Here is a 22,193-nt window from a genome sequence, read left to right as displayed (position 1 = left end):
GCACACATGTCAATTATCACCAAACAAACACACTAGCTAGTGTTAGAGCTGGGCCTTTGCAGTGGGGAAACTGCACCAGCTAGCACATTTCACCCATTCTTTAATTTGAACCATTTCCTCAAATTTTAAGACAGAGTGGTATAATAACGGCACTTATCCTAAAATGGATCCTCATTTCCTGTTCTCTGGCTTATTCTGATTAGGCTTTAGATATTGAAAATTAAATATTAATACTGGAGGGTTTTAAGAATTCATTAAAAAGGCATTATTTTACAAGTAGGCAAATTATGTTGAACAATAATAAAACAGCCAAAAGGCTCCCTAAATGTACACATTTTCATCCATTCATCATCTATTTGTATCTATCCATCTATTGCCCTGTGAAGTATATTATGGGTAAATTGGAAATAAAATACAGATGTAGGATCTTAGTTTGATCACTCTTTTGTTGCTGAGAATTTGCTTGCACAGCAGGAAATGCAAACTTGATCAGACTTGATTTTCCCTAACGAAAAATGTATCAACCCCTACAAAAAATGTCTATTCATTATAATCCACACAATAATTCACATTTCTTGTTGCTGCAGGATTATTTTCCTGCTGTAGCAAACTGGCTCAAATTAAGATCCTACATCTGTAACTACACATCAATTGCATTCAAAAGAGTATCATTCATAGCCAGGACAGACAGGCTGCTCTAGACCTTGGAGACAGCATCAGGCGGCAGTGGCAGATGTAGAAGCCTCAGCTTTGACATGCAGGCTGTTCCAGCAGTCAGACAGTAGAGGCAGACACATATGAGGGATCTCTCTTGGTTGCTACCTTTAGCATTAATCAGGCTCATCATCACTGGAGCTGCCTGCTCTAAAGTCTCTAATCTGGGGCGAAAAAAGTAAAGTCTGATTCAACACCCTCCTCAGTGTACATTTCCCTCACAAGAATGGCATGGTAATTCTGCAGAATAATAAAAAATAAAAACATTCTGTACTGTGGGGTTGACGACAGAAAGGCTCCAGATGCAAAAGACAAAACAATGAGATGGAATCAGTCAAAGAACTGTTTTCCACTGGAAAAATAACACAAATTGCAATAATACAATTCAATCAGACACGTAAAATATCCTATATCCAAGACAATAAGGCCCACAATGCATCAAAAAGATGTCACTTTCTGATGCAGACAGGCTGACAGTCTTGACTTGAGCACACTTAGAAAAAAGGTGCTATCTAGAACCTTAAAGGTTCTTCGGCTGTCCTCATAGGAGAACCCTTTGAAGAACCCTTTTTGGTTGCAGGTAGAAACATTTTGGTTCCAGGTAGAACACTTTTGTGTTCCATGTAAAACCCTTTTTTACAAAGGGTTCTACCTGGAACCCAAACGGGTTCTACCTGGAACCAAAAATCGTTCTACCTGGAACCAAAAAGGGTTCTCCTATGAGGACAGCCGAAGATTCCTATTGGAACCCTTTTTAAGAGTGCATAGTCCAATCAGATGGACTGTCTACTCCAAATACAGACATACGATATACCCCAAAACATCAAAGCCCACATCTGTCAGAAATCTAGACAACATAGTCTCTTTAAATAATGACCCCTATAATCAGACCATACATTCAGCCAGCCCTGTCGTTACAGTGGGTAACTTCCCTGATCATTAAAACCATCATCATTACAGCCAAAAAACATTAAGTAAAAGGGCACAAGCTAATATCTAATGATAAACAAGCTAGCATCCTAAGAGGAATACACACCACGGTATTCTGTCTAATGCTCTTAATTCATCTCATATTTAACAGTTTGGTTTAATCCTTCCCTTTGATGTTTTCCTGATGAAATTGTTCAAGCTCGTCTGCTTTATTTAGACTGATATGGCTCGTACGTTTCCATAACGGAGTCTCAGTCAGTCATTAGGAGGGTATTTGATGTGTCCGTCTTCCGAGGGTTCGTGTGTCTCACAGCCCCCAATCATCTAGTCTCAGAGTAGCCAGAGGGAGAGGAGGATGGCTCTGATGTCGACACTTTACATTAAACTGATGAAATTAATTCAAAGATGTGAATCCATCACACAATATCAGTCCTGGCATATGGGGGCCGTTAAAATATTAATAATTAATAGAATCATCTTATTGAACCACTGCAGAGCTCAGGTTCTCATTTTCTCATTTTCACTCCTGCCAATTTTCCGGCATGAAATGGAAGGGGGAGAAAACAAATTGAACAAATAATACCTTTTTGGTATGAATTTTAGATTAAGGCTTGTCACCTGTTAAACTTGTATTAAATTACATGATGGACAGTTTGGGAGATAACTTTGTTATCACCACAGCTTGAATACAAATTTTATATAGAGCATAATTCATATAAATGAGATATATTTGACAATGCAGTGGGATGAAACCCAGACATGTGTGGATTCTTTATTATGCTTTTTTACTTTCTACAAGATACTGTCATTGTCTCCTGGAAATCTGATCCAAATGTAAAGAACAAGGCAGTTAAAATCACATTTGAAACATGCAAAGAGTCCCTGTACTAACTTTCTTCTGTCTGTTTCTGGAGCCCTTCAGACACACAGACAAATGTGGTCCTGATTGTTGCCTTATATTTCTATTTAATTGCCTAGGGACATGTTGTAGTACCATATCAGCTAAAGACCCTCTGAGGTGACGAATGGAATGGTCGATAATTCACCAGAGGCTGGGCTTCAGGAGCTAAAAGCCAAATGCATTTACACAAGACGTCCAGGGGACCGCTGTACATGGCCTAATCTCACACCAAATCCCACAAGACCACTCCTGGAACGGATCCAGGCCAGTTTGTTACGTGGCATTCCACCAAGAGAGGAAACAAACTTTGTTTGTGTACAGCGTAGTACTTACTCTGTACACATTGGCATGAACAACTTAAACAAATAGATTTTGCATCATTGTATATCAAAACAAGGAAGCAAAATATTGTTCTAGTTCTGATAAAGTATTACACTAAATAACACATAAAGACAATATAAAATGTAGTAAAACTTTAGATGGCAAAACAGCTCTGAGCTACATTTGCAATATCTTTGTAAGATACATACAATATACTGTAGTACATGGATTGGAATAAAGGCAAAATTGTAAAATCCTCAACATCATGACACATGTATGATGTAGATCAACTCTACAACATTTTGTCTTGTAACAAGAATATTGTTCAACCCATCGACAACATCTATACTGTAGACCTCATCCGGAAAATGAAGTATACATGAGCATAATCCATTAATGGGAAGCGGTTTTGGATTATTTATACCGTCTGTTACCCATCAGCTATTTAACCCCTCACTTCAAAACATTCAGTGAACATTAATAAACAGAATCACTTATAAAGCATGAACTGGATTGAGAAATGAAGAATATATTAATTGATAGATAAGAACACAAATACATACTGTATATAAAGCTACAGTATGAAGCTTGAACTTTTTAAACACAGGGTCAAATTGTTGTTGGCAAATCCTTTCTTTTAAATCCATTAATGACCGAGGGAGTTACTCCTGTAGTTTTGTTACTGGGAGCTCAATCCAGGAGATGCATTAATGTACAATCTATCACAAAGTCTCACTTTACAAACAAGGAGATATCGATCGGATGGGAATCTTTTCCTTCAATAATTTTGTTTGCGGAGTTTTGGCTGTTTCAGCTCTGAATTTCTCAGGAACATAAAAAAACTAAACCCTTTGGTGGTGCAAGGCACAGGGGGAGGTGATGGATACAGATTTATGTTACTGCTATGATTGACACCAGTGAAAATGTAGGCTCATGCAGGGTAATAGATACACACAGCGAATATGACTCAAGATGGAATTATTGTACAGCTATTCTAGAATCAAATTATCAATATTTCCTAGGGTCTGCCTAGAATGTACTGTAGTTAGCCATCCATCAGAAAGACATACTGTTCATAACATGAAAGTTCCCATGTACTACTACTACTACTACTACTACTAAAGTATGTTATGATTTCTAACACTGCTGGCCAAGGGTATAACCTCAACTATTTTCTTGAGGCCAACCTCACACATGCATGTGACAGCCACAATGGGGCCTAATCCATCAATGTTTGGTGTTAGATATCATTGTGTTTGTTCTGAAGGGGTACAGAAGCCTAGAACGAAGAGGAGGGTTTATGGCAATCAACCAAATGTGCTGTATGATATATGAACCAAATATGCTAATATATAATGTGCAGCCTGACCATAGCAGATTTTCAAATAATACTTCCAAACCCTTGAAGAACTGGACAAAGCCACTCCTTTCCAAATCAAAGAATAACAAGAAGCCTTTTCATTCATTCTTAGCCTTCATGCTTGTCTATGGTGCATAGCATTCATTTCTACACTCATCCACAGTGGTTTTACATGCATGGTAATCCTTTACAGAACAATAGTTGTATTTACCCAACATAAGCTGTGAAATACCAGGAGAGGACAGAGTACTGTGGCATCAAGTAGCCAAAATATAACAAGAGCAATTGGTTTCTTCCAAGGGAGTATAAAGGTCAGATCCGTTCAGAGTAAACTGATAAATACTGCATTAAGAAACAGTGATAATATTTTTCTACATGGGGAGGAATAGCATTAGATACTTTAATAGTGAGGAGCCAAGACATTAACTCAGGGAGGGAGGTAAACTGTATCTGAACCTCCCTCTGCGCTGCAGCTCATTAAAATTGCAGATCACATCCCTCATCAGCGCCATGCCAGTTCAAAACACCATCCTGCTCTTCCTTTCCATTGGTCTGTCAGTCTTAACAGATCAGCAGGAGTCAGGGACGGTAAGAGAAAGACAAAGCCCACCATATTCCCACTTCAAACACAGCCTTTTCCCCAACACACAGCAATATTTATTCCCTAGAGTGATACTCGTTCTGACTGAGAATAAATAAATGCTGAGGGACATTCTGGTGCAGAAAAAGACAATAAGGCAATATTAATAATAAAGCAACAACAATGACAACATTGTCTATGTAATGACCTCAGCGATTAACGTGGCCATGCTTCCCAACAGATATACATTGAGTGTACAACATTAGGAACACCTGCTCTTTCCATGACATAGACTGACCAGATTAATCCAGGTGAAAGCTACAGTATGATCCCTTATTGATGTCACTTGTTAAATCCACTTCAATCAGTGTAGATAAAGGGGAGGAGACAGGTTAAATAAGGATTTTTAGGCCTTGAGACAATTGAGACATGGATTGTGTATTTGTGCTATTCAGAGGGTGAATGGGCAAGACAAAATGCCTTTGAACAGGGTATATATGGTAGGTGCACCAGTTTGTGTTAAGGACTGCAACACTGCTGTTTTTTACACGCTCAACAGTTTCCCGTGTGTATCAAGAATGGTCCACCACCCAAAGGACATCCAGCCAACTTGACACAACTGTGGGAAGCGTTAGAGTCAACATGGGCCAGCATCCCTGTGGAATGCTTTGACACCTTGTAGAGTCCATGCTCCAATGAATTGAGGCTGTTCTGAGGGCAAAAGGGGGAGGGGAGTGCATCTCAATATTACGAACGTATTCTCAATGTTTTGTACACTCAGTGTTTAACATTCACAAATGCACATTTCTAGCAGGATAAATAGTCAATGTGAAGGCTAAGGAGTACATTTGAATGGCAGTAACATTGCATCACAGCAGACAGTACCCTCCACTCCACAGCTTACACTCTCAAAAACAACTAATCTGCACCTGTTTATTAATAATGTTCTCTGATGATGCTCTATTTCTTCCATTATTACCACAAAATGACATCATGCATGAACCTCGTGTAAAAGCACTTTGAGACAAACATTCAAAATAACAAGCTGATATAAATCAAATTATTACTTGATTTATTCTCTCCTCCACATACTGTATGTTGATATATTTTTTACAGCTGTTGGAGACCTGAAATGGGTAACTAACACTGTTGTCTGATTTCACGTTTTGAATGGACTTCAACATGAGAAACGAGGCTGCTACAGACTGACTCCAGCTCTCATCAGACTTGACCCTGGAAAAGGTTCCTCACACAAGCAAACTTAATTTCAAACTAACGTTCTGCCTCTCACTGAAGAGTGTGCATAGCGAATTAAGAGCGTGACATCCCTGATACAAATATCACTTCTCTTGACGATCAATAGACTGAGCCTGCTCTTTGTTTGCTTTCATTACCCGCTGAATGAATCCCCGGGTATTCAAGATAAATACATACCCCAAAATCATTATATTCCTCAGTACACACTGTCGCAGTACACACACTGTCACTTTATGGTGTATAGTACAGTAGGTCCCAATGCCTTGAGGACCTTGCCGCCTTACAAAAGGTTTTACCTGACACCTTGCAATAGTGGTCACTATGGAGTTCTTGGGTTGACATCATGGACAAATTTGGTGGAAAACATAACAGAAGTGTTTAGCTTTACTGCAGCGAGACGGACCCATTTTCATTATTTTCATAGCGAAATTATGGGAAAATAGTGGGATTCACAGCTACCTATTGAACAAACTCAATCCTACGTACAGCATAGTTATTAACAGGTTATGAACAAAAAATGTATTCTTGTTTTATACATTTTGATGAAATGATAAGAACACACAGACAGTGGGATATGTAAATAAATGGTGTATAACCCCATGGTGTTGCATTTCCCGTGCCGTGTGGTCTTACCGTTCTCACCGTCTGACTTCCTCTCCTGCTCGGTGTCAGTGAGAGACAGGACAGAGTTGGCTCTGCTGGACAGACAGGAGCTGTGCTCCGATTTAATCTCCTGCATCCAGAGTCTTAGGGCGTGGTCGGGCGAGGGCCCACCCTCCGTCTCTGTCTCCACATCAGAGCCCATGCCCAGTGGGTAGCCGTGCTGGGGAGTAGAGCGAAGCTCTGCCTGGTAGTTGGGCCGCGCTAGCTGGGTGGATTCACAGAAGTCCAGCTCTAGGAGAGAGAAAGGAAATAACAATATTAACTTATTCATTTTCATATCTCCGCCAGTGTTTTATGGTGTTGTATTATTTCATATATCAAAACAAAGAATTATACTGTACACTGCAGTAAGTTCATCACTGAAGAAACAAATAATATTTTAAATAAACAGGCACTGCAAGAGCCAAGAGGACACTATTTTGAAAGCTACAGTACTTGCTAGAACTGTTGTAATGCTACCAATAATGGAACGCTACTTTCTTTAGACAGATATTGTCAGAAAATACTTTAGAATGTAATAATTTCAGGCTTTATTTAAACCATTTGGCTATTCATTAAAATTCACAAAATACCTCTAAATGGCTCACATTTAAACATCAATCATTGAACAACCATCTACAGATCATTCTAACTAAATGAGAAACAAAGGCTGTTTCTATTCTAATAAAACCGTGAGATAATTCATAGTGACATATGGTTTCAGAGACAAAATGCTGTGAAGTAAATTGAGTTTTTCCCATTCTTAGATCTCCCAAATAAGGCAACGGAAAGATATATTTTTGGTGCTCACTTACATATCCCTTGGGGAAGTGCTCACCAAACATATGAAAATTGTTTCATATTTCTTTACAGAGAATGGGCTTTATAGGTATCACAGTATCCACTATGTTGTCATACTCTATTTATTGAAAGGTAGCTGGTGGCAGTGAAAGCAGATTTGCAAAGGCTGTTCTAGAGTGCAACATGTCATATTTTTGTCAATACACATCATTTTGAAACAATGTTTAGTCCACATTTCGTGTTTGGTGAACAGAACCATTTTATAATGGAGAAACAGAACCATTTTAAAACGGAACATTTTACTACTGCACGTTGATACCTATCAGTATACTGTGTGGTACATTGACCTACACTGGTATAGCCTGGGTAAAACTGTTTCTGCTCTCTTGCCAACTCCTTATGGAATTGATCCTTCGCTAAGCCCCGCCAATCGCAGTGCTCCGTTGGATAGCAACTGTCATCAACCAGGCTCGAATCCGACCTGCCTCAGACAAACTCACATTTCACATACAAGGTTTAAATGGCTAAATAATTGATAAGTGCAACAGGGGTACTTGCGACTGTGATTCCTGAAATGCAGAGCCTATTTTACGAATTCAAAACACTAGTTAGTTAGCTAGCCAGTCAATATAACTTGTTTTATCCAAATGGATGTTAGCTACCTAAGTTAGCTATATTATGAATTTAACTCTCATCTGCAGTCAACATCAAATTGTATTTGTCACATGCGCCGAATGTAAAATGCTTACTTATCAGTCCTTAATTAACCAACAACGCAGCGTTTTTAAAAAGTAAGTAAGAAACTAGCCAAAGAAACTAAAGGAAAAATAGTAACACAATAAAAATAACAATAACGAGGATATATATATACAAGGAGTACCGGTACCGAGTCAATGTGCAGGGGTACGGGGTATTCGAGGTAATTGAGATAATGTACATGTAGGTAGGGTAAAGTGACTATGCATAGATAATAAACAGAGAGTAGCAGCAGCGTGTGTGAAGAGTGTGAAGGAATGTGAATGTATGTGTGAGTGTATGGGGGGGAATGGGTCAATATACATGTATGTTGTGTGTGTGTGTGTGTGTGTGTGTGTGTGTGTGTGTGTGTGTGTGTGTGTGTGTGTGTGTGTGTGTGTGTGTGTGTGTGTGTGTGTGTGTGTGTGTGTGTGTGTGTGTGTGTGTGTGTGTGTGTGTGTGTGTGTGTGTGTGTGTGTTGGAGTGCCAGCGTAGTATGTGTGGGTCAGTGGTTAGAGTCCAGTGAGTGTACATCGAGCCTGTGCAAGAGAGTCATTGCACAACATTATAATAGATAATAATAGAATAAGGGGGTCAATGCAAATAGTCCGGGTAGCCATTTGATTAACTGTCCAGCAGACTTAAGGTTTGGAGTAGAAGCTGCTAAGTAGCCTTTTGGTCGCAGACTTGGTGCTCCAGTACTGCTTGCTTTGACTGCATGCTGACATTGCAGAGCCATTCAGTGGCTAGCCACACTATTTTACCAGGTTCCTGTGTAGCAACTGTTGTGACAGTCCACCACAACATACCAGAGAGGCGCCTGATTAGCAAGGAGTAGTCTGTGTTTAAGGGGGCAGGGCTTAGCTGAGGGTTAATTGTCATGCTAAACACATCAATGGGCAAATTCGTTTTGCATGGCCCAGTGCCCCGGTTTTGCTCATTTTCGACCATTCCATTGGTCCTAAGGAGAAGTCTCTTGCCTAATAACAATCATGTTTGGCTTGACAATGACAATGGAGCTGGCAAAAGCACAAACCGATCTGGGACCAGGTTAAATCTGGTACATTCTGTCTACCATTTTCTGTAACACTATTTACATTAGTAGAGTGGTACATTCCCTTTTTCTCTCTTCATTTGATGTTCCGAAATTGGAGAGGCATTGTGGAAGTGTGTGGATGCTGTGAGTATTCCCACAGAATGAGGCGTTGGAAGCACCATCTGTTTTCACCACCTCCAGATCAGGGATGGGTGAACAGTAATTCCCCCAGTTGCCTTTCATGACAGAATACAATATGATATCCTTCAAAATAAATAATTCAGGACTAAGAATACTAATTTTAACTCACAAGCCAGATTTCTAGGTCATTGTTGGCAAGGCACAAAAAGGCAAGTTTTGTTTTCACTTGAAAAAGCAGCAGAAATACTCTATGTTACGAAGCACTTAATTTACTAAATCTGGGAAAATTAGATACACTTCTTCCACGTCAGCTTTGCACCTCTATAACAGGTGTGACCTTGAGCGATATTAACTTGAGCTGTGAAAAGTGTCTATGTATATCCTTTTCAAAAATAAATGAACGTACTCCAGAGAGGATGATGCATCCTATTTTATTCCTAATCTGTTCTGCACTGTTTGGTCAAATCATAACTTCCAACAGTTACAAAAATAACAGTGCCCAAAGCTTCAGCCGTAAACCCAGCATGTAGAAAGACCAAGGTTTAATCTTTCATTATGATTGATCTGTTTATTTGTTTATTGGGATCCCTGTTAGCTTATGCAGAAGAAACTGCTACTCTTCCTGGGGTCCACAAATAAACTCAAAACACTGATAGACAAGGACAGCCACACACATTTAAAATAAAGCTATATACAAACAACACAACTAAAAAATACAAATACAAAAACAATGTGTGTGTTAGAGTGTATCTGCTTTTACATATGTTTGTATGTGTGTCCCCTCACAGTCCCCGCAGTTCCATGAGTTGGTTTTTTATACATTTTTTAAAGGTCATTTTGCTGTTTGCATGAGTAATTGGAGATGGAAGGGAGTTCCATGCAATCATGGCTCTGTATAAAACAGTGCATTGACTTGAATTTGTTTTGAACTTGGGGACTGTGAAGAGACCACTGGTGGCATGTCTTGTACGGTATGTATGGGTGTCTGAGCTGAATGTTTTTGAGAATGCAGACAATCTGGAATTTGTCACAGTATTATTTCTCATAAAAACTTGAAGAGAAGCCGTAAATCTCTCGCTAACCCTCAAACGGAAAGACTGGCATGCATGTTGTTGATGTTAGTTCTGTATGTGCAGTTAAGGGCAAAGCGTGCTGCTCTGTTTAGAGCCAGCTGCAGCTTTGCAAGAACTTTCTTTGTTGCACTTGATCATATTACCAGACAGTAATCAAGATGGGAGAAGACCAGATCCTGAACTAGTACAGTTGATTTTTGTGTAAAAAACGCATAACATCTTTTTATAAACAGACATACCCCTCCCCATCTTCACAACAACTTTGTCAATATGAATTGCCCATGATAATTGACCATCCAATGTTTTACCTAGGAGTTTAGCTTCCTCAACATCCTCAATGGTCACAACCTTTATGTAAAACTCCAGGTGAGGTTAAGGTCTTAGAGAATTTTGAACGAAATACAAAGCTTTTAGTTTTAGAAGTATTTAAGACCAGTTTATTATTAATCACCCATTCTGATACTGACTGTAACTCCTTATTTAGAATTTGTGTGAGCTCACTGGCTTTGGGTGCTGACATGTAGAGTGTGGAATCATCCGCATATATACAGTGCATTCAGAAAGCAGACCCCTTGACTTTTTCCCAAAAAATTTACGTTACAGCCTTATTCTAAAATTTATTAAATAGTTTTTTCCCCTCAATCTACACAAAATATCCCATAATGACAAATAGAAAACTGAAATATAACATTTACATAAGTATTCAGACCCTTTACTCTGACATTTGTTGAAGCACATTTGACAGCGATTACAGCCTCGAGTCTTCTTGGGTATGATGCTACAACCTTGGCACACCTATATTTGTCTTCTCTGCAGATCCTCTCCTGCGTTGTCTTGGCTGTACACTAAGGGTCGTTGTCCTGTTGGAAGGTGAACCTTCTCCCCAGTCTAAGGTCCTGAGCGCTCTGGAGCAGGTTTTTATCAAGGATCTCTCTGTACTTTGCTCCATTCATCTTTCCCTCGATCCTGACTTGTCTCCCAGTCCCTGCCGCTGAAAAACATTCCCACAGCATGATGCTGCCACCACCATGCTTCACCACAGGGATGGTGCCAGGTTTCCTCCAGACGTGACACATGGCATTCAGGCCAAAGAGTTCGATCTTGGTTTCATCAGACCAGAGAATCTTGTTTGTCATGGTCTGAGAGACCTTTAGGTGCCTTTTGGCAAACTCCAAGCAGGCTGTCATGTGCCTTTTACTGAGGAGTGGCTTCCGTCTGACCACTCTACCATAAAGGCTTGATTGGTGGAGTGCTGCAGAGATGGTTGTCCTTCTGGAAGGTTCTCCCATCTCCACAGAGAAACTCTGGAGCTTTGTCAGAGTGACCATCGGGTTCTTGGTCACCTCCTTGACCAAGGCCCTTCTCCCCGGATTGCTCCGTTTGGCCGGGTGGCCAGATCTCTGAAAAGTCTTGGTGGTTCCAAACTTATTCCATTTAAGAATGATGGAGGCCCCTGTGTTCTTGGGGACCATGAATGCTGCAGAATTGTTGGTGTCCTTCCCAAATCTGTGCCTCGACACAATCCTGTATCAGAGCTCTACAGACAATTCCTTTGACCTCATGGCTTGGTTTTTGCTCTGACCTGCACTGTCAACTGTCGGACCTTATATAGACAGGTATGTGCCTTTCCAAATCATGTCCAATCAATTGAATTTATTACAGGTGGAATCCAATCAAAGAAGGGTTACAGATATAGAAAATCAGGGTGGCAATACAGTCTGCAACAATTATCAACAGTTTACCATCAAGGTTGTCTATACCTGGTGACTTATTATTGATGGATGACAATAGTTTTTCCACCTCTCCCACAATAACTTGACCAAATTCAAAACCGCATTCCTTCTCTTTCATTATTAGATATTTTATACCAAGTGATGATGGTTCACTGTTTAATGTTGTCATTTCACTTTTAGTTTTTTCTACTTTACTAGTGAAACAGTGGTTGAAATGATTGGCAATATCAACTTCAATGAACGATGGATATTAATTAGGTTTTCTTCCCATAATATAATTTAAGGTACTCCAAAGTATTTTACGTTGTGTTTTATGTCATTTATCTTTGTTTGGTAATATAATTTATTCTTCTTTTTGTTAAGTTTAGTCACAACATTTCTCAACTTACAGTGCGTCAACCAATCAGCTGAGCAGCCTGACTTGTTTATCACCTCTTTTGCATCATTTATTTGAACCATACAATTGTTCAATTCATCATCGATCCATGGGGCTCTAATAGTTATCACACTTAGTTTCTTAACAGGTGCATGCTTGTCAACAATTGGAGCAAAGCTTTGCAGCATTAGTGAAGATATACATTGCCAGTCAAAAGTTTGGACACACCTACTCATTCTAGTCCTAAAATGATCTACATTGTAGAATAATAGTGAAGAATTCAAAACTACGAAATAACACATGGAATCATGTAGTGAGCAAAAAAGTGTTAAACAAATCAAAATATATTTTAGATTTTAGATTCTTCAAAGTAGCCACCCTTTGCCTTGATAACAGCTTTGCACACTCTTGGCACAGTCTTGAAGGAGTTCCCACAAATGCTGAGCATTTGTTGACTGATTTTCCTTTACTCTGCAGTCCAACTCATCCCAAACCATCTCAATTGAGTTGAGGTTGGGGGATTGTGGAGGCCAGGTCATCTGATGCTGCACTCCATCCCTCTCCTTGGTCAAATAGCCCTTACACACCCTGGAGGTGTGTTTTGGGTCATGTTGAAAAACAGATGATAGTCCTACTAAGCTCAAACTAGATGGGATGGCGTATTACTGCAGAATGCTGTGGTAGCCACGCTGGTTAAGTGTGCCATGAATTTTAAATAAATCACTGACAGTGTCACCAGCAAAGCACCCCCACACCATCTCACCTCCTCCACTATTATTCAAGTGGGAACCACACATGTAGAGATCATCTGTTCACATACTCTGCGTCTCATAAAGACACGGCGGTTGGAACCAAACATCTCCAATTTGGACTCATCGGACCAAAGGACAGATTTCCACCGGTCTAATGTCCATTGCTCGTGTTTCTTGGCCCAAGCAAGTCTCTTCTTATTATTGGTGTCCTTTAGTAGTGGTTTCTTTGCAGCAATTTGACCATGGAGGACTGATTCAGTCCCCTCTGAACAGTTGATGTTGAGATGTGTCTGTTATTTGAACTTTCAGAAGCATTTATTTGGGCTGCAATCTGAGGTGCAGTTAACTCTAATGAACTCATCCTCTGCAGCAGAGGTAACTCTGGGTCTTCCTTTCCCCCCACACCTTGTCACAACCTAACTGATTGGCTCAAATGCATTATGAAGGAAAGAAGTTCCACAAATTCCACAAATGAACTTTTAACAAGGCACACCTGTTAATTGAAATACATTCCCATGAAGCTGGTTGAGAGAATGCCAAGGGTGTGCAATGCTGCCATCAAGGCAAAGGGTGGCTACTTTGAAGAATCTCAAATATAAAATATATTTTTATTTGTTTAACACTTTTTTGGTTACTACATGATTCCATGTGTCATTTCTCAGTTATGATGTCTTCACTATTATTCTACAATGTAGAAAATAGTAAAAATAAAGAAAAACCCTTCAATGAGTAGGTGTGTTCAAACTTTTGACTGGTACTGTATGATCAATACAAGTGGAAGTAACAGATCCAACACTATTGGTATGCACTCTACTTGGTTGAGTGAGCACCTGAGTCATATTCAAGGCAATAGTCACAGTTAGAAGCATCCTCTTGAGAGGACAGCTAGTTGCTAACCAGTCAATGTTCAGGTCACCCAGAAAATAGACCTCTCTGTTAATATCACACACAGTATTAAGCATTGCACACAGATTATCCAAATACTGACTGTTAGCATTTCTTGGCCTACAGCAGCCCCCCAAGACAAGAAGCTTTAGATGAGGCAGTTGAACTTGCAACTACAACACTTCAACAACATTTGACATGAGATCCTCTCTAAGCTTCACAGGAATATGGCTCTGAACATACACAGCAACAGCTCCCCCATAGGCATTCCTGTATTTTCTGTAGATGTTATATCCCTATATTGCTACTGCTGTATCATCAAAGGAATTATCTAAGTGAGTTTCAGAGATTGACAGTATATTCATGTTATCCGATGTTAGCAAGTTATTGATTTCATGAACCTTATTTATAAGGCTACATATATTAATATGAATGATTCTTAGCCCTTTCCTTGGTAGCTTATCGGAGATAGACATAATATGGAGACAAAATAAATATGTGTGTGATGTTGGACTGAAGCTACTGAGCCTGAGGCTTGGCTCTCTCATTCCTCCCAGGCTTTTGGGAGTGAAGGTGGACAACGAGCCTGTTGTAGCAGATGTAAGCAATGTTCCCATGCTCTCTGGCAGCTTTCATAGCTGGGATAAGTTCTTTCCGACTCTGGCGCACAGCTTCAGAGAAGTCCTTGTTGAGGAAGATGTTGGTTCCTTTCAAGTTCTTGGCTCTCTCCAGAACAGCCATCTTGTACTTAAACCTCAGGAACTTAACCATTATCGGCCTGGGTCTGTCACCTTGGATGGTTACATATTTTCCAGACCAGTGGGCGCGCTCAACATCAATCTTCGTATGATCCATTTACAGCTTTTCAGTGATACTTTTCCTTACTTTCTCATCAGACTTAGCCCAGTTCTCATGTGAAAATGATGGTATGCCATCCACAACGATGTTATTCCTCCTGGAATGTCCCTCAGATCAGTGGTCACCAACCTTTTCTGAGTCATGATCACTTTCGAGGTCGAAAAGCAAGCCGAGATCTACGGCTCAGATATCTTTTTAAACATGACATATGATTTTTTTTACATTAACCTAATATAAACAGTTGTGTGGGAATGAAGTTTGTGCAGTAGGCCTAATACATTATACACTAGGCTACCTGGGTTGGCAGGTAGCTTAGTGGTTAGAGCATTGGGCCAGTAACCAAAAGGTTGCTAGATTGAATTCCTGAGCTGACAAGGTACACATCTGTCGTTCTGCCCCTGAACAAGGCTGTTAAGCCACTGTTCCTAGGCTGTCATTGTAAATAAGAGTTTGTTCTTAACTGACTTGCCTAGATAAATAAATTATCACAGCATATTGGCTATATGCCTGGCTTGCCAATATTATGCCAGAGACGTCAAATCATCACGTCAGTGATCTTCAGGTTGGAAAGCCGGTGCAATTGCCACATTCAACCTGAAGAACCTGCCTCTTTCTAGAGCTCTGACTTTTCAACCTGAAGATCACTGAAGTCATGATTTGACCTTGTATTTTCTGAGTTCCCAGTTGTTTTGAATGTGGCATTTATCTAGAAAGTTGCCCAAGTTTTCAGCTTGGAATTCAGAGTTGGATGACTGTTCAAATATATTTTTCACATTAGGATCTCTTTATATTCCTTGTTCCCAGTTGTCTAGAACACACTGAAGTCAGAAGATGGAGATTTCCGAGTTCCCAGTTGTTTTAAACACGCGTCTTAGCAGAGGGAGGGAGAGAGCAGCATAGGGCCAATTGTGCGCCACCTCATGGATCTCCCGGTTGTGGCCGGCTGCAACACAGCCCAGGATCAAACCCGGATCTGTAGTGACACCTCTAGCACTGTTATGCAGTGCCTTAGACCGCTGCTCCACTCGGGAGGCCCAGTGCAAGTGGAATTAGGGAGACGTGCGTTTTATGTTTTGTAATAGTGTTGTTTTTTGTTTTTTTTACATGAACCCACTCATAAAAACAGCAGCTTTTTGCTGTATTATTTAACAGTCTCTCTATGGTCATGGTTTTATCAGTTATTCAATCTTGTGTAGGCTAGTATCAAACTTTGCTGTGGCCGGGGTCGTGGAAGCTCTGTAGGCACGGTCATTTGAGCTTCCCGATTGGTTAGTGCAGTAGGCACACTCGATTTAGCCACAGATCTCCCGGTCTGCCCAATAGGTGGAGTTAGTCTTTTCATACAAATGAAATGGTTCAAAATGGGAACACTTTGCTTACCCAGTGCGCAGGGCTTATGAATCAAGTGCACCTATCACCAACAGCACAATACAAAAAAAAGGAGCACAAGCCTTTATCGTTGGCTTTTCTACAGAAGTTTGGTTATCAACTAGGAATGCCTTGAGGAACGATCAGTCGATCGCGATCGACCAATTGGTGACCACTGCTCTAGATAGTCTATTTCCCAGTCATTGATAATGATCAATGATTATCGTTGATAATGATTCACAGATGTCATCTCAAAAGGACTTACAGTTTATTGTCATCTTGTGCAAGTCTATTTCAGGACATCCACCTCTCTCTGTGAAGGAGGATCAATCTTTATCAACATTTACACTGCTGAGCATGAAATGACCTCACCTTAAGAGATCATTTGTGATAAAGACTGGGTCACATAGCTAAACCAGAATAAAATATAACAGAGTACCTTCACTTAACCCTTACACACAAAGATGAACTGTACATTATCTAATTATATTATATTATCAAAACTATACAAAGAGTGTGATATAAATTATTGCAGATACCTGAGACCTGTTATACTGTATAGTGATACAAAAAATGATTTAATTAAATATATTGATCATTTTAAAAAATACACTACCTGTCAAAAGTTTTAGAACACCTACACATTCAAGGGTTTTTCTTTATTTTTACAATTTTCTACATTGTAGAATAATAGTGAAGACATCAACAATATGAAATAACACATATGGAATCATGTAGTAACCAAAAAAATATTCTATATTTGAGATTCTTCAAATAGCCACTCTTTGCCTTGATGACAGCTTTGCATTCTCTTGGCATTTTCTCAACGAGCTTCACCTGGAATGCTTTTCCAACAGTCTTGAAGAAGTTCCCACATATGCTGAGCACTTGTTGGCTGCTTTTCCTTCACTCTGCGGTCCGACTCATCCCAAACCATCTCAATTTGGTTGAGGTCGGGGGATTATGGAGGCCAGGTCATCTGATGCAGCCCTTCATCACTCTAATTCTTGGTAAAATAGCCCTTACACAGCCCGGAGGTGTGTTGGGTCCTTGTCCTGTTGAAAAACAAATGATAGCCCCACTAAGCCCAAACCAGATGGGATGGAGTATTACTGCAGAATGCTGTGGTAGCCATGCTGGTTAAGTGTGCCTTGAATTCTAAATAAATCACAGACAGTGTCAACAGCAAAGAACCCCCACACCATCACACCTCCTCCTCCATGCTTTACGGTGGGAAATACACATGTGGAGATCATCCGTTCACCCACACCGTGTCTCACAAAGACATGACGGTTGGGACCAAAAATCTCCAATTTGGACTCCAGACCAAAGGACACATTTCTACCAGTCTAATGTCCATTGCTCATACTCAAGCAAGTCTCTTCTTCTTATTGGTGTCCTTTAGTAGTGGTTTCTTTGTAGCAATTAATCCATGAAGGCCTGATTTACACAGTCTCCTCTGAACAGTTGATGTTGAGATGTGTACGTTACTTGAACTCTGTGAAGCATTTATTTGGGCTGCAATTTCTGAGGCTGGTAACTCTAATGAACTTATCCTCTGCAGCAGAGGCAACTCTGGGTCTTCCTTTCATGTGGCGTTCCTCATGAGAGCCAGTTTCATCATAGTGCTTGATGGTTTTTGCGACTGCACTTGAAGAAACTTTCAAAGTTCTTGAAATGTTCCGTATTGACTGACCTTCATGTCTTAAAGTAATGATGAACTGTCATTTCTCTTTGCTTATTTGAGCTGGTCTTGCCATAATATTTGTTTTTTTTTGGACTTGTTTTTTTACCAAATGGGGCTATCTTCTGTATACCCCCCTACCTTGTCACAACACAACTGATTGTCTCAAACGCATTAAGAAGAAAATTCCACAAATTAACTTTTAACAAGGCACACCTGTTAATTTAAATGCATTCCAGGTGACTACCTCATGAAGCTGGTTAAGAGAATGCCAAGTGTGTGCAAAGCTGTCATCAAGGCAATGGGTAGCTATTTGAAGAATCTCCCTTTTTTGGTTACTACATGATTCCATGTGTTATTTCATAGTTTTGATTTCTTCACTACAATTCTACAATGTAGAAATAGTAAAAAGAAAATAAAAACTAGTAGGTGTTCTAAAACTGTACATTTTAGGTCAATTTCTTAATCAACAGTTTTAATGGATTTGTCAGGGCTGCACAATAATCAGATGTAGATCAGAATCCTGTGTGACTAGATTCAGTAATATCAGCCTGTGGCCATGGTGTGTACTCAACACTGTGGTGCGGCTTGCATATGGAGAGGTGTCGTCTTTCTTTAAACTGCTCTTGAGAATCCCTCACCAAGGTGACTTGCCTGACCTCACTCTCAAGTAATAATCTCTACACTAATTACGCCAGTCAGGAACCCATGTCCTTGACCAATTTCTTGTCAGTGAATATCTCTCTACGACCTCCTGCCCCTTAAAATCACAGCCGCGAAATGGAGGCACCAGCGGAAAATGGACACATAAATGAGCACAGGGAATGTTCTCCTCTCCACGAAAGGGGCTGAAATCCTGTGCATACTGTTTTGCTATCAATCTGTTCAGGTTGAAATAGCTGCTGCTCCGAGCAAATGCCATTTGTTCATTTTATGCAGTTTCCAAGGTAACCAGAACAAAATGTTTTGTTCAGTGTATAATTTGAATACCGCAATACATAGGAGCATAAAGCCGATTTGAGCTCACATTTGCAGTTAAAACAAACCAATAGATGAAAATATGTATTTTCATCATTCGCATAGGTTTGAAGGTAAATCTAAAGAAAAGAAGATACTACAGTATAAAGAGGATCATTTGATTAAAAATATGTCACTGTTAATCATATCAATGTGAGGGATATGAAGTTCAGGTGTTATTCATATGTATGTAAAATGTGCCTTCAAATAGGCAAGTACTGTATGTGAAATAAATATTAAGTGTTCTCTTCAGAAAGTGTAAAATCATCATTTGAATTAGAAATACCTACTCTAATCTTCTAATGATCAATCACTGATAGGCATCATTAGAGAGGATCCTCATATAGATTATAATGACATCATGGTCATTATACCAGACTCATAGTTTCAGCATGCCTACTTTGTTCTCCAATTATTCTCTTCAAATGATATCACAATGATCAAGGAATGTGTCATGTCAACTATATTTCACAACTGCATTTGTTCCAGGACTCCATGAGAAGAGACAGAATAGGGTTAGAAGAACTTGTATGTAAAACAATAAGAACAGCAACACTGATCAAAGTTGAACTACGGCGGTACAAGTGTACTATCACCATTACGATAATGTTCTACGGTCATCTGTTTTTGTCCATCTTCTGCACCTGTACATACTTATGCCCAATGACCTTACAAATAGCTTTCGAATAGGCCCTATGTAGAATTGACATAATAAAATACAACTGTTGTGAGGAAACCTTACAGTAGCTCCTATAAATCATTATTTTCCAATGACACTGCCATTTCTGATTGTGTTGTTGCCCGAATCTCACAACCGCTTGTTTTCCCCCGATATCAGTATTGGCCATCACAGCCAAGAAAATATTGGTTTTTGTCCCAGATTTCTCTTATCTGGGCATCCCTAGTAACCATGAATCTTTGACAAGTAATAAAGCAATATGGAAATGTAGGAAATTACTCTTACCTTATCAAATGTCTTATCAAATTAGAAATGAGTCTATAATAATTTCAAGACCTATAATGTGTATTGTGAAAGGTAAACATTCAACCAGTGGTTTAGATGGGACCTGGAATAACCTCCTTAAATCTCCATAGTGGTATTCCATGTCTTCCTGAAGCAGACCAGACCCTGTGACATTTTCATGATGAACCATCAAGAGACAGTGATGACATACTGCACAATGTCTCCAGTGAATAAGGTAGATAACAATGTAGACTGCAATGGAAAACGGAGTAAAAACATCTCCACTCAAACCATTCATAATTCTTTGAGTTTTGACCTTGATTACATTGTTTCCCCTGCAACACTCATTTCTTATTCTCATTTCCTAACGATAGATGTGTTTAGCGTGGATGAAATAGAGGTGTGATTGTGTTATTTTCTACAGAGAAAAAGTCCATTCAAACATAAATATACAACCCCTCCGCCATACCCATCCCACCCACCAAACCCCAACACAGCCCCAAGGTGTTAAAAAGCTCCTATGTGTGACTGACTAGGAAACAATTGATGGAATAACTGAATTACCTCTAATTTACATTTTTTTCAGCAATATACAACCCGAGTCTACCTTCCACATTAGCATGCAATATTTCCATAGTCACTGCAGCAGCAGAGCAAAGTTTTCATACATTTACCAGGGGATATGTGGATACGGGAACATGAGATTATAAAATTCATTCTGCTACCTGCAAAATCATGATAAGCTGCAATGTCTTATCATGCATACAATCAGTTATCCAGTCACACTGCATTTACCTGTTTCCCCCTGCAACCTCTCTGCCATTTTGACTTCATAACTGACCATAACCTGTGTGCAGGGAAAACTGATTCACCTGGAATGTCAAAACTGGAACTTGGGAGTTTATCAATAACTCAAAAATGGAACAGGCATTTACATAATAAATGCCCCCATTGCAGTTACCAATTAAAATGAATTGTTATTTCAATTCAATTACTATTTAACAATCTCACTTTGACTGGTTAAACTTGTTTGTGGTTCGTGGTGTTATGCCGTACCTCCAGTGGGCTCGTCCACTGTTTTCCGCTTGGCTCTGTGGCTGTTGTAGTTGAGTCTCATCTCCTGGCCGTAATCGGGCAGGGTCTCTCGGGATGTGTAGGATTTGCAAAGGTTCCTACCATCCTCGCTTTCGTCTGAGGAGCTGGTGTATGCAAGCTCCATCTCATTCCGGGCCTTGGATAATGACTGGTAAGGCTTACAATCCATCTGCTCCATGACTGGCAACACTGAACCAAGCTCATTCAGTCATGGGATCCACAATGCAAGACCAATCTGGAGGAAGAATGAGAGTGGAGACAGAGTACAGATTTAGAACAGTGAATATACCTCACACATGGATAATGTTGTGTCTCAGTATTGTGAGAAAAAATATATCACTCAAGTAAAAAGTAATTATTTGGATATTAGTGTCCTTAATCAACATGTTCCTGTTGTAAGGGATTGCTGCTGGGTGGTGTGGTAGAAGATTGAGTTGCTTTAAGAGACACAGGGGAGGAGGAGCCGTTGTAGGAACAGATTGAGAGATAACTTTAATTTTCAACAGAATCTGATGGACTGCTATCAAATACGATGACATAAATCATGTGGTGAACAATGTAGTTCTTGCATCCTAAAGCAATGTCTTCTTACACACTACTTAAAGTGCCAATATAGAACTTTTTGAGCGACCTGACTAAATTCACAGAAATGATTATAGATCTATCATTCTAGTTGAAAGCAAGTCTAAGAAGTGATATATCTGTTCTATGTGCGCTATTTCTATGCTTCCCATGCTTACGTTTTGTTTTCGCATCTTTTACTTTCGGTTTTATACACCAGCTTCAAACAGCCAAAACAACAATATTTTGTTTATGGAAAAAATATTTCCCAGCGGTTTAGATGAAACAATGATTGTCTACACTATACTAGCTTATTTTGTTACATAAACTGAAATTAGCCAAACTATTACAGTTTTAGCAACCAGGAAATGGCGGAGTGATTTCTGCATAGTGCAACTTTAATATAGCA

At 39.7% G+C, this 22,193-nt stretch overlaps 1 protein-coding gene across 1 annotated transcript in view; it reads right to left on the bottom strand.

Moving 5' to 3' along the window:
* The window catches only part of LOC120044278 (teneurin-1-like), a 194,799-nt gene extending 173,398 nt beyond the window's left edge, over nucleotides 1-21,401 (bottom strand). The window contains exons 1-2 of the mRNA XM_038988885.1: nucleotides 21,185-21,401; nucleotides 6,697-6,957 (exon numbers count right to left, since the gene is read on the bottom strand). Coding sequence (XP_038844813.1) covers nucleotides 6,697-6,957; nucleotides 21,185-21,401 — 478 coding nt within the window. The remainder of the gene's footprint in view (nucleotides 1-6,696; nucleotides 6,958-21,184) is intronic.
* Nucleotides 21,402-22,193: the final 792 nt, after the last annotated feature.

Source organism: Salvelinus namaycush, chromosome 3 (assembly GCF_016432855.1).
Source record: "Salvelinus namaycush isolate Seneca chromosome 3, SaNama_1.0, whole genome shotgun sequence".
NCBI lineage: Eukaryota > Metazoa > Chordata > Actinopteri > Salmoniformes > Salmonidae > Salvelinus > Salvelinus namaycush.
Note: the sequence above shows the minus strand (reverse complement) of the source record. Positions and strands in the feature narration are given on the sequence as shown.